General features: G+C 42.0%; 1 protein-coding gene across 1 annotated transcript in view; it reads right to left on the bottom strand.

Annotated features, from left to right (window-relative positions):
* LOC309693088 (protein-methionine sulfoxide oxidase mical3b-like) overlaps positions 1-13,150 on the bottom strand; it is a 32,863-nt gene that overhangs the window by 18,900 nt on the left and 813 nt on the right. Inside the window, exons 2-7 of the mRNA XM_082512065.1 lie at positions 3,504-3,850; positions 3,028-3,235; positions 2,835-2,951; positions 1,091-1,192; positions 455-610; positions 266-366 (exon numbers count right to left, since the gene is read on the bottom strand). Of these exons, the coding sequence (XP_082368191.1) occupies positions 266-366; positions 455-610; positions 1,091-1,192; positions 2,835-2,951; positions 3,028-3,235; positions 3,504-3,767 (948 nt within the window). The 5' untranslated portion in view covers positions 3,768-3,850. The remainder of the gene's footprint in view (positions 1-265; positions 367-454; positions 611-1,090; positions 1,193-2,834; positions 2,952-3,027; positions 3,236-3,503; positions 3,851-13,150) is intronic.

A 13,150-nucleotide genomic window follows, 5' to 3' on the forward strand; every position in this document is an offset into this window, starting at 1 on the left:
GGAAGGAGTTTAGAGAGGCCACGGAGAAGGACTACTGACAAGAGTAAAGAAAGTCTGAAGACTCAGAAGAAGCATTTTCATTGGAGAGGCTACTGGGGTGGTTAAGAAGCTCCCAGAGAGCAAGATGCAAGTTTTGGATGAGATTCACCTCGAAATGCTAAAATTATTCAACAGCAATGGCGTGGGTTCATTACTCAGCTCATGGACGGAGGGATGGATAGAGAATGACTCCAGGTGTGTGTGTGTGTGTGTGTGTGTGTGTTACCTGCAGAATTACTCCTTTTTCCAATAGACTCTGTTTCTTTGCCGTCATCACAAAATAGTGTGTGTCGTCTTTGTAGTACACAATATTCTCCAAGTTAATCCCTAAAACAGGCAGACACAGGTGAACATCACACACACCTAGAGTCTCTGAATGCAGACTCCAGGTGTGTGTCAACTTTTAGGAACAAACCAGTTTCCTGCCGTAGTTCCTGGAAAAACCTTTGGTTAAAGATGAATGCCACACCGCTGATCTCCTCCACTTTGGCCTCAGCTGTGGTGTTTCTGTTCTTGAAGTTTGCTGTGATGGCGATGGCAAGCTTCCCCCTGAACTCTTTACGCCTGAAACCTGTTCACACACACGGATATAGGACAACATGGTCAGGTACACAGTGTCCACATTTTAGAAAAGGGGTGTCGAACAGCACATAGTCCAGAGAAGTGTCATACCAGTCTGAAATGTTATAATGATGCTGTTTCTATATAGCAGTCAGGGTTCAGATTTACAGGTGGATTAACCTCCATCAGACTGTGAGAAAAAGGCTTACACTGCAGTACTGATTCAAAAGTAGGTTACAACTTTCAGATGGACTGGAAGACACAAAAACCCTTAGAAGAACTGAAGTTGTTGTACCTGATGATTTTGATGTGCCTGACAGTGTTGTTGTACCTGATGATTTTGATGTGCCTGACAGTGTTGTTGTACCTGACTATGTTGATGTACCTGATGATCTTGTTGTACTTGCCTATGATGCCCGATGATGTTGATTTACCTGATGATGCTGATGTACATGACTACTTTTTTTTATACCTGTTAGTGTTATTGTACCTGGCAGCGTGTTCCTGCGTCCATCTGCTCCGATTATTACATCAAACTCCAGCTGACTCACAGGGTGATTCTTTGGACTCACCTCCATTCTCCAGCCCAGCTCTGGACAGGTACATAGATACACAGAAAGTTGAGGAATCTACATTTTAAGTGCTTTTAGGACTGAAAGATAATTTCATACGTACTGTCTGTTTTTCATTTCTTTCGCTCACATATTCTGCAGCTCAGTTTATGACCCTGATGATGGCTACTATTCACCTGCTTCTGTGTTTTCTAATGAACATCAACAAGGTTACACCAATGATTTCTTTCAACACTTTCACTCTAGGTAAAATGTTGTCTGACTTCAGGCCTTATACCCCCATTGTCGTCAAAGGAGCTTGCAAAGAAAAGCGTCTGGACTTCTGGAAGACACAAAGGACAACTGTTTGCCTTTCCTGGACTGCGCTGTGCACATTGAAGAGAACGGCAACCTCAACATCAAAGTTTACCAGAAGCCCACACACACGGACCAGTACCTCCTCTTTGACTCCCATCACCCTTTGGAACACAAACTTGGAGTAATCAGGACCCTACACCACCGGGCAGAACATGTTCCCTCTAAGCCTGAAGGAAAAAAGAAGGAACACACACATGTAAAGGAAGCACTCAAAACGTGCGGCTATCCTAAATGGGCGTTCTTAAAGTCAGCAAAGAGGCACAGAAAAGAAGACCAGACACCAGCGAGGGAGGATAAGAAGGACAGACGCAACAACATTGTCATCCCCTATGTAGCCGGTGTATCAGAAAAACTCAGGAGAGTTTTCTCCAAGCATGACATCCCAGTGCATTTCAGACCCAGCAACATGCTCAGACAAAAACTGGTTCACCCGAAAGACAAAACGCCAAAACACAGACTTAACAATGTGGTGTATGCTGTACAGTGCAGCGAGGAATGCTCAGACCTCTACATTGGAGAGACCAAACAGCCACTTCACAAGCGCATGGCACAACACAGAAGAGCCACCTCCACAGGACAAGACTCAGCAGTCCATCTGCATCTTAAGGATAAAGGACACTCTTTCGAGGATGCCTATGTTCACATTTTGGACAGAGAGGACAGATGGTTTGAAAGAGGAGTGAAAGAAGCCATCTATGTCCACTGTGAGCGACCATCTTTGAACAGAGGTGGGGGTTTACGACACCAACTCTCTGCCATCTATAATCCAGTTTTGAGATCCCTTCCCAGACGCCTTAACGCCCACTCACATCCTGGGCCATCTGATCTCAGGAATTCGCATGATAAGGTGGGGCCAGGTTTCACAATGAACTCACCCGAAACTCTGGCGATTGGGACCCACACCCAGTTTCACACCTTGGCTCAGGCGATTAGAGGATCATCAGGGGGTCCTTTTGTCCCTCTGTGGGGGGTTACTCCCACTAGGTTTATATCTGGGACTCTCCACCATTTGACCTTAGAACTGAAGAAGCTTCTCGGATGAGAGGTGAAACGTCTTCAAGTAACTTAAAGAAGTCCAGACGCTTTTCTTTGCAAGCTCCTTTGACTACGATGACCTGGATGACTGAGAACCTTCACAGACATACCCCCATTGTCACTTTGGCTGACAGTTTAACTCAGTTCGCATGTAAAAATTGCAACTGTGAGCTGTGAACACACTTCCGTTTTCTTCTAGCAATACATACAGCATTGTCTGGCTTTAATTATTCATACAGCCGCCCCTTTGTTCAAACTGTTAGGCCGTACTGTGTCTGTGCTGGTCCTCTGCTGGCTCCACCAGCTTTTTAAACTCCACATTGACATGAACTTCGACCCCCAGGAGCAGGGCGACCTTCAGCAGGACAAGCTGCAGTTGGCGAATACCTGCAGAGAGGAAACGGGAAGTGCTGACTAGATGGTTTGGCTGCTCTGATCAGACAGAAGCAGAATGCTGACTCACTGATGTGGTCGATGGAGCCGGCACAAAACCTTCCATAGAACTTTTTGGCTCCAAGGCCCCGCAGGTCGTGGATGGTGAAGGGCCATAAGTGGAGCACATTGTTCCTGGAGAAGGAGTCCCTCTTCTCCAGCAGCACCACTCGAGCTCCCATGAAGCTCAGCTCCACTGCTGTCCGCAGACCGCAAGGCCCTGCACCAATGATAACACACTGGCCAGCGAGAGAGGAGATAACAGACGATCAGACACATTCATCCCTTCTTTTTTTTAAACCTTAAAGTAAAGCCTTATATCAACAGTTCAAGGTCATATTACTTTAAGACCAAAGACCAAAAACCAAAATCTGTAAATGCTGTTTTAATTTCTCTGCCATGAACAGTCAATCTATGAAGTAGTAAGGTGTTCCTAATAAAATGACTGAGTAACATGTCTTAGTATGTTTGAACCAAAGCTCCTGCTGTATTTTTTTAAACACGTACAGTCACATCGCTGCAGGCTCGTGCCCTCTGGTACTCCTCCTGCGCCCCCCTCCGGTCCAGCTTGGCCCACAGACCATTCGCCCTCCAGTAGTTAAGGCGGCGTTTAATCGGTCGGTACAGTGGCCTTTCGGCAGTGCTCGGGTCCAGCTGCAGATGTTCACAAAGCTGGCTGAAGGAGCGCAGCGCCGCCCTGCAGGTTGATGCTGATACAAACTCATCAAACAGCTCCTGAGCTTGGCATTCTGGGAAAGACTGGTCTTCCATGGTGACCTCTGAGGCTGCAGGGCACCATGGGAAGGATGTCACCTGCTGATGATGTCACCTGTGATCTCCAGCTCGCTCTCTGTCTGGTGAAAGGACAGGAAGTGGAATTACAGACTATGATGCCTAATTAAGGATAAAAGCTAAAAATTTGAGGCGCTGTTTGTGAGGTTTGTGTCTTCCTGTGGCTCACCCCCAATTACAAATACGGATACAGCCTGAGAAAAGTACTTACTGATTCATGGTGATACTTAAAGTGCAGGTACCGGAAAACAAAGGAAAAACACTTGGATGCTTTAAAGGAAAGCAGAACTCTCACAATTTTTAAGTCCTGAGTACCTTTTCGTTATTTTAGAGGTACTTTGGAGTACTTCAGAGGTAGGTGGGAAAAGTTTCTCCCTCTCAGATTGTAGTTAATGCTACCATTAGTGTTTATATGGTGTTTTCCACAGATACAATTCACAAGAGTCAATGCTTCATAGAAAACAAATTTAAGATAACAGAACATTTAAAAAGTAGATAAAAAGACATCAGTAGTGGGTGCTTTTGGACTCTGTTTTATCGAGTAAGGAGTGAACGACAGCATTTCGAATTACCTGCAGATTTACTGAGTAAAGAAAACAGGAGCACATGAAAGCACCCTAAGCTCCTCTTTAGAAGCTACAAAGCTCAACTTAATGATGTCTCTCAGGTGGAAAAACAGGATTTAGTGAGGTGTGGGTATCGAAGTAGTGATAAGTATTGGGGTGACATTAGGAAAAACAAATATTGTTTATCATTTTGAAAATAAAGTCTAAATGTTGAGAAAAGTTGTTTCAAGAAAAACTGCTACAGCTGCTTCCCCTCTTAAACATGCCTCGTGTAGATGAGTCACTGAAACCAACTGATCAGCCGTGCTGTGATACAACATCTATCCTGTATACTGCACGAGGCTGTGACCATCGATGATCTCACATCTGTTGGATTTTGTGTAAAGCTGACCAACTCTTCAGCGTCGTCATGCTGATCGTGTCCCAGAGCTGAAATTCAAATCATTTTCTTCCTTTAACTAAAACTGATCCTGAAGTACGACCTCACTACCTCAGAGGCTACAGCAGCCGTGGCGCTTTGTCCTGAAACAGCTGTAATCTATACATTTTTCTGCTTTTTTTTCTTCCTAAGAATAGAATTATGTCTTTAATCTCAAAACTGTCACCAATATTTTTTTTTCTTAATGTGGTCTTAATACTCCTTTATACTTCTTTGTGTGAGACGCGATTTAAACCATTGTACCTGAAACGCTCACAGAGTCGGCTCAATCTGATGGTCAGCTGTGTCGCGTGCAGAGCTGAGGTCCAGTCGTGCATCCAACACGTTCTGAGCAAAGCGGTTTGGTGGAGTGCTTCCTGACAGTTAACAGTTAATTAAAGTTATTGTAAACGGGACATCAGCAACAGCGCTCTGGAATAAAGGAATCTGCTTCCGCTGCCGGGTGCACTCTGTAGTCGTGACAACCTGGACTTAAGGTGACAGAGCAGCTGAAGGGAAGGTGTGACGACCTGGATGGAGTCCAGACCCCCTGCTGATAAACTCCTGCTACACCGAGGCTGCGTTCACAGACACTCAGGCGACTGCTGAAAATAACACAGCAGCTCTACAGACATGGCACTGGAAATTAAAACTAGAAAACCCTTTTCCTTCAGCTCTGTTTGAATTTCAGAATAAAACATCAATAAATAATCCATAAACTATTTCAGCACATTAATCAATAAATATCTTTTAAAAGTGTTCACTGCAAAGACATCAAACCATTCAAACAGCAAAACCTCAGATCACTGGAACTGATCAGATTATTGATCATCATCTCAGAGTGAGTAAAATGATAATGATGTCTCTGTGCTGTAGTCACATGACCAGCCGTCAGCCTGAGTATGTGTTTGAAACAAAGAGGCTCACAGAGCATGGCTGTCAGTACCAAGCACCAACACGCACGTTTGTCTGCCTCTGTAAGGACCCTCAGTGACACGATGCTTTCATAACCTATACCGTCATGACCTCTGACCCCTGAGGTGAGAATAAACAACCTCACAAAGATAGAAAAACAGCAGCAGATCTGAGTGTGTTTCACTTTACTGGATTTAACACAGAGGAAAGTAATTGATTTATTTAGTCTATTGATTATCTGTGCTTCAGACGGACAGCTGAGGGTGAGACCACAGTTTGATGTAGATATTTCAAACTGACCAAAGAGACATCGAGCTGCTCGGTTTTCTTTCTCAAGATTCAGCACCGTCTTGTTCTTTATTCAGCTGAGTGTAAAACACGGTTACAGCAAACTCTGAATCTTTCTGCAGCCTTTTTATTTGCAGCTCAACTCTACAGCACTCAGAAAAACTCAATCCCACCACACACACACCTGTGACTCAAAAAATAAAAGTCTGCTTTTACTTCCTGTCTGCAGACTGAATGGAAACAGACAGAAATGTACTCACATGTCAGAGCTGCCAGCCGCCTGCTGCTCGCCTCCAACTGCTACTGCTCCCCAGCACACACTAATCCACTTTAATCACACAGACACAAGCCTGTCAGTGTGGTCAAATGTCCTCACAGTGTCTGAAACGTATAAAGCTGGTCAAACAGGCGCACTGACACACACAGTGTGTAGCTGAGGTCAGGGGGCGTTGTTAGATTGGGGCAAGCCCCGCCCCCTGACTGTCAGCCAGAGAGCGGATCCTGATGGTAATCTGTGAGTTAACAAGCTTAACTGTGACATTCATCACATCGCAAGGATCAAGCATGATTGGTCATGTGACCTCAGACTTCACAGGTGTAAATAACACCATCACTAATAATTAGCTCCACAGGTACAGAGACAGGAGCTCATGTGGGAACCTATCAGCAATCACGTGATCACTCAGACAAGGACTGCAGTGCAGAAACTGTCTTGACATCATCAGGTCTGTGTGAAGAATCTTAAATAACCCCGTTTGTCACCAAGCAGCTCTCTGTGTGACATCCTACGTTAAAGGCCACGTGAACGTCACATATCAAACCATCTTTTACTCTTAGACTGCTTACCTGAGATTTGAAGCCAAACCTCCACCATCATCAGCTAAAAGGCTGTGTGGCTGTTGTGGTCCTGAGAGTGTCAGGTAGATGTGACTTCATAAGCCTATGCAAAGAGGACACTGGACTTGCTCTTACTCTGGGTTTTCTATTTATTCAGGTACAAAGACAACATCACACCTCATTATCAACAGTGTGTTACGCAACTGCAACATTCAGGCCTCAGGGTTGGGGTGACTCTACTTGTTTTTCTTAGTTAACAAAAGACTAATCTACATTCCTACAACACAATGCTGTCAAAGTCTTTCTTCAAAAGTTCAAACAGGTATGTGATCATACAGTGGCAGCATTATTTTTTTTCTTATGGTAACTAAGAAATAAGAGCTTTTATTTCTAACTTAAAAAACAACAACAATAACAATTAAAAAACATAATTTTTTCTCATATAATGTTGTTATACAAAAACCACAAGTTTCATGTTATACTATCAATCATGGGGTTGAAAAATGTTCCTAGCCTACTCACATCTATATAAACATCTGTATGCCTCTCCTAGGCTGCTCTTACATCTGTAGATCTGCTGTCAATTCGTGAATATAAAGTCATTTCTCATTGCCAGAATTGCTTTGTGGGAAAAAGCAGTGCTTTTCAGTCGACTGCTTGTTTTGTTATTGTTGTTTTCGGTTGTTTGTTGTTTTCCTTTTCTGTTGTAAAATATTTAAAACCTTTATTAAAAACTAAGTAATAAAAAAAAAGAAAAATGTTCCTAGGCTGTAAACAGCATGCAGCTAGTAAGAACCAACATGAGCAACATGAGTGAGGATGAGAACAGTTGAAGGACCTGCCTCAATATGCATACTTTTGCGTACTTGCAGTTTTAATTATGCAAGTACTCTTCCAGTTCAAAGTACAGTGGTCCCTTGCTATAACGCGGTTCACCTTTCGCAGCTTTTTAAAAAAATGCAATTTAGCATGCTTTTTTTAAATAGCACAAGTGTTCTGCATCCTGATTGGATGCAGAACACTTGAATGCTGGCCTAATCTCTGCATTTCATTTGGAAATTTTCAGCTATCTCCAAAGGTTCTGATATAAATCAATTTGGTATTTTTAATAGCCATTTGTTCATTCAAATGTTATACTATCCTATATAATGTTTAAAAACCTTAAATTATTTTTACGTTTCTATGTACATTAATTTTTAATAAAGCACCTGATTGTTTTGCTGTCATTTTCCCCTCCTATAAAGGCTTTTCTTTGCTTGAATTATTATTATACTAATGCAATATTTAATGTTTTATATTTTAATCAAGGGACAAGTGAGAAAACCCTGGCTCTCGTTGAGTGGTGGGCGGAAAATGAGAGCCTTTTTACAGGAAGGAGAAATTCCTGCAAGACTTGATGGGAGCAAGTACTCATTTTGACTGGTTTTGCTGCTCCCCGTGTTCTAGGGAAGGATTAGAGGAACACATCTTACGATAACTAGCTATTGAAGTGACTGTGCCACATTCTTTTCTTTCAGGGACTTTGTTAGCTCTTCAGGCCTGGCCATAGCAGCCAAGCAAGCAAAAAAGAAGTGGAACAATCTGAAGACCAAATACAAGGTAATGTACCTGTTCCTATCTGATTCCTTAGAGTGGTTTAAAAAAATACTTGTTTACCATTCCTTAAATGCAAGGCCCTGTTTTGTTTTGTTTTTTAAATAAAATGTACTTTGCAATTTAGTAATACAGCCCACGTAACTGTGATAATATAGCAATTAATACATATTTTTAGGAGCTTAAAGACCCACCAACAGGCAAGGGTGTAGAGGACCACCTGGCAGTGGTACAAAATGATGGATGCTGTGCTCCAGGGGCAACACTCAATAAGTCCACCCCTGGTAGTTGCAGCAAACCTGACATCCACTACAGGTGGTGCAGTCAGCACTCCGGTCTCATCCCCTTCTACAGAAGTGTCGAGGAAGAGCCAGAGGAAGCGGCCCGGGGACAGCCAGGCTATACTACAATTTTTAAAAGACCAGGCGGAAAGAGAGGAAAAAAGAGAGAGAGCGGCTCTGGCTAGGGAGAAAGAGAGGGAGAGGGCAGCTACTGAAAGGGCAGAGCGATATATGTCACTATTTGAAAAACTGAAAATGAAAAACTGAAAATTTTTAAATAAAGCACTTTACATGTCAAAAATTATTTATTTTTTTTGCTTCCTGTGTAACTGGGAAATCTCTTTAGTCAAAGTAAAACAAATCATTTAAACAAGTGTAACACTTACAATAACATTTAACATTGGATTCAACCTATATAACCGTGAACACACGGTTAACGGTTGAGGTTTATAAAAAATATACAAAAAAAGAACACTAATGCACACTACTTACAATTTGAACAAATAAAGATGGATTTTAACTAATTAACTTAATTTAACTAATAACTAACACTAATTAGTAAAAAAATATGATTTGAATTTAACTTTTTCTGATAAGGCATGACTACATCTTACAAATGAAACCTTTACCTAGTTATGTTCAAACAGACATGCAGGCAGCTGTTCAGGAGCAGACAGTTGTGCAGCAAGCCTGGCTCGAATACAAGTTCCTGAAAGCTCCGTGTCTGCGCCTGTGCCTTCTGTTTTGGCTTCGGGTCCTGCTTGTGCCACCCCCTTCCTCCTCTCCTTCTTCATGGCAGACGTCATCTGTTGCCAAACAGATATTTTGGAGGATGCAGCAGGCCCCCACAACTTTGGGAGCAAACAGAGGCCGAATCTCAAGGGCTCGCAAGAAGATGGAGCGCCAGTATGTTTTGAGGATGTCTGGCCTTAGCATGGTACCGATTGAACTTTTCTACCTCTGAGTTTTAAAAGAAAAACAGTACGTACTTTTATTAAGTGCTTAGTAAACTTTCAATTAGTGTAATAGGTAGAATTATAATATTGCATTTGTTCTGTTAAAGCTCTGCGTGCTTCACAGTAACTGATGTAGCACTACTCTGTGTTTGTAGGTGTAATGAAAAGGGAATTATGTTCTTACTTGACACAGGCTGACGATATAGGCTCAATATTGCCACTGGGTGCTTAAGGCATGGGTATCCTCCATCTCCCAAGAGGAAGAAGCCTGCTGGTGGATAGATGGCCTGTTTGTAAATTGGGGATCTTCGCAGTACTAGTGCATCATGCACAGATCCGCAATTACCAATGTACACATCTAGGAATGTACCTTTGGAGTCACAGATGCCCTGCAGCACAAGAGAGGGGAACAGTTTCCTATTTATGTAGGACCTGATATGGTTCCCAAGGTGGACGAATCCGGATATGGCATCCATCAATTGTACCAGCTGTGCAACGGAATGCCTCTTTGCCGGGAAGGCAATAAGATGCCGTCACTCTGTATGAGGCTACACAGGCCAGCCAGTAAATGGTTACAAGCACCTCAATTTCGTGGTTCCAACCGTGTTGTTTTTCCCTGGGGAGCATTTGCACAAGCATGTTGATGCTGAGTCTGAAGGCTGGTTTGAGATCAGCTAAAGGATGGAGACACTGTTATTTATTTGTGTTTATATTTTTGCTGGGCTTTTTCCTGTTTTAAACAAGAAAAAAGACACTTAAAGTATGTAAACAGATATGGATTAGGTTTTTCTATATATATATACATATATTTATTGAACAGTACTGAATTATTTATTGTTATTTTTAGTATATGTCATGTGGAGAGTAAAGCTTGTTTCAGTACTGCTCAGTGATACATTCGTTAAACTGTATAGGCTTTATAGTATTGATCTACCACCGTAAGATATTATACACAGCAAATGCAACCTTTTCTCTAGATTTGGGAGTACATGCATAGAAACACCAGGCTATTAGTTTTTGGGGGGTTTTATGACTCAAACTTTATTAGATTTTAATATTAAAAAACAAAAACAACAAAAAAAAAAACAAACAAACCCAAAACAACAGAAGATAACAGAATGGACATTCCCAGTCACAACAACAAAACAAATTGAGAATCAATACATATTCTCATGCAAAAAAAACAAAATCCAAAATAAAGTAAATACACAACGATGCCAATATTTCACATAGACCCAATTACAGCTATCATATTTAGTCCGACCTTAACTACTTTAGCCGGATACGTCACTGACCTGTATATGAAAGGTAGTTGGCCCATTTATCATTATAGTCGTCCAGTCTATTTAGCAGCCTATATGATAATCTTTCGCAAGCTGCCACTTGTCCCAGAGAAATATAGAATTGAGAGAAGGTAGGAGTCGATGAGGCCTTCCACTCTGTCACCAACAGCTTCCTCCCCAGTATAATAGCCATTTGTACCCAATGAGCAAGAGGAGTGGGTAAGTGACTCAAAGCTGAAGGGTCTCCTACTACATAAAGACTGTTCATAAATGGCACCCTTTGGCCTACAACCTTCTCTACTACAGTATGAATATGAATCCAAAAATCTTGGACTTTGGAGCATCCCCAAAGCAAATTGTAAACTCCAGACGTCTGCTTTATATTTTTATTTACAATTGAGTTCATGTTTGTTTTATAATTCATAGATTCATTACATAAGTCATCTTTTCAGGATTAATAAATGAGAAAATATATGTGTTTACATAAAGTAATTTTAAGTCACTGTTTTGGGATTGGAACCTAAAAGGGGGTACCTCTCACTTTAAGTATGTCAGTGCAATAGTAGCATGAAACCCTGTGTGAGAGGGAAGGGGAGGAGCATGGACAGAGAGGTTAGGAGTCTCACGGTTTTCTGACTGTGTGCACAGGTAGTTCTGGATAACTGCTATTTTTTGGAACTTTCATGCTAATTTAGGAAGGAGTTCATTGTTACATCTTCAGCTTGTAATAAATAAACAGTCTTCAAATCATAATGCAACTGGAAGCATTTCTTTTGGAAACCAGGAACACGCGTCAGCCATAGACTCCCCTTTTTGAACTTGGTTTAGTGGAAATTACCCTACACAAATGTAAAAGTGTGCCACTATCCTGCTGGCACTTCCAACATGCATCGTCAGTCGCTAGACCCACCCTGTGCAACCGTGAGGGTGTCCAGTAAACTCTATTTAAAATCTTAAATTGAACCAATCTTGAACGCAGTTCACATGACATTTTTTTCAGATTCCTAAGAATGCCATTCCATTCCTCCACTGTAAAGCTGAGATTTAAGTCCATTTCCCTCGTTCTTTTGAGGGACAGTGTGTTAGGATCGGAAGCTAATAAAAGCATTTTGTAATAAGCTGATGCCTCTTGTCCACGCCCGAAGATTGTTTTGATTTCCTCCAAAAAGTTGCAGCTTAAAGGGAACTTTGCGGATGAGCCAAATGTATTAACTATCAAATGTCTTAGTTGCACGTATTTCCAAAATTTCTGCCAAGGTAAATCTGTCATGGTCCTGGGTCGTTGACCCAGCGTTTTGTGTTTATTCTGATTTGTATTAGTTTAGGGTTGAACCTGTAGTTTGGTGTATTGTCAGCCCTACCTGTGTCTGTCCTTGGTGCTCTGTTCATGTCCCCGTGTTGTGTTGTAAATCAGTCTGTGTTTCCTGTTTTACTTTGAAGGCTTGTGTTCTGGATTTCCTGTTCTGTTCTGAAGGTCTGTGTCTGTTGTCATGGTGTTCAGCTTGTCTCCTCCGGTCCTCATGTGTATTAGGTTCAGCTGTTCTTCCCTCCTGTGTGTGATTACCTGATTACCTTGTGTGTGTATATTTAGTGGGTGTCGGTCTGTGTTGGTTGTCGGCTCGTCTGCATTCATCCGTGTATTTCTGCGTATCTCTGCATTCATCTGCGGTCCATGGTGTCCTGTCTCTGCGTCCCGTCTCTGCGTCCCTCTGCCCCGCACCCCCTTTGTATGGTCTCAGGTTTGTCATTTAGTTTCTCCCAGTTTAGGTTTCCGTTTGTAAATTACTCATACCTCGTTGCCTGTTTTTGCCACCACCACCTTTGTAAATAAAACATCACTCGTATCATCAGTTTGCTGCATCTTGGGTCCTCCTTTTCCTCCACACCACACGGCTCCCTCCGCCAGCCGTGACAAAATCAAATTCTTCTGCAAGTTTTTCAAATGATTTAAATATACTGTTTTTGTAAAGATCCCCCAGCACTGTGTCAGGTTTATAATATTGGATTGTCATTTATGCTTAGAAATATTTACTCATATATGCTTAAAGTTTTATAATCAATTGCATGTTGATAGAGGTTTGATCCTTAGCAGTCTGTAAAGACTCTGTGTGCCTTCTGGTATAGCAAACACATTTATATCTGTTTTAGTCTAAGTGCCTTTTGTTTAGATGAACTGCTGAACTTCCAGACGAGCAGGTTTAGGGAAGTCGTTTATGGGGTCACAC

The sequence above is a fragment of the Aulonocara stuartgranti genome, assembly GCF_965226115.1.
Source record: "Aulonocara stuartgranti genome assembly, chromosome: 17".
NCBI classification, from domain to species: Eukaryota; Metazoa; Chordata; class Actinopteri; order Cichliformes; family Cichlidae; genus Aulonocara; species Aulonocara stuartgranti.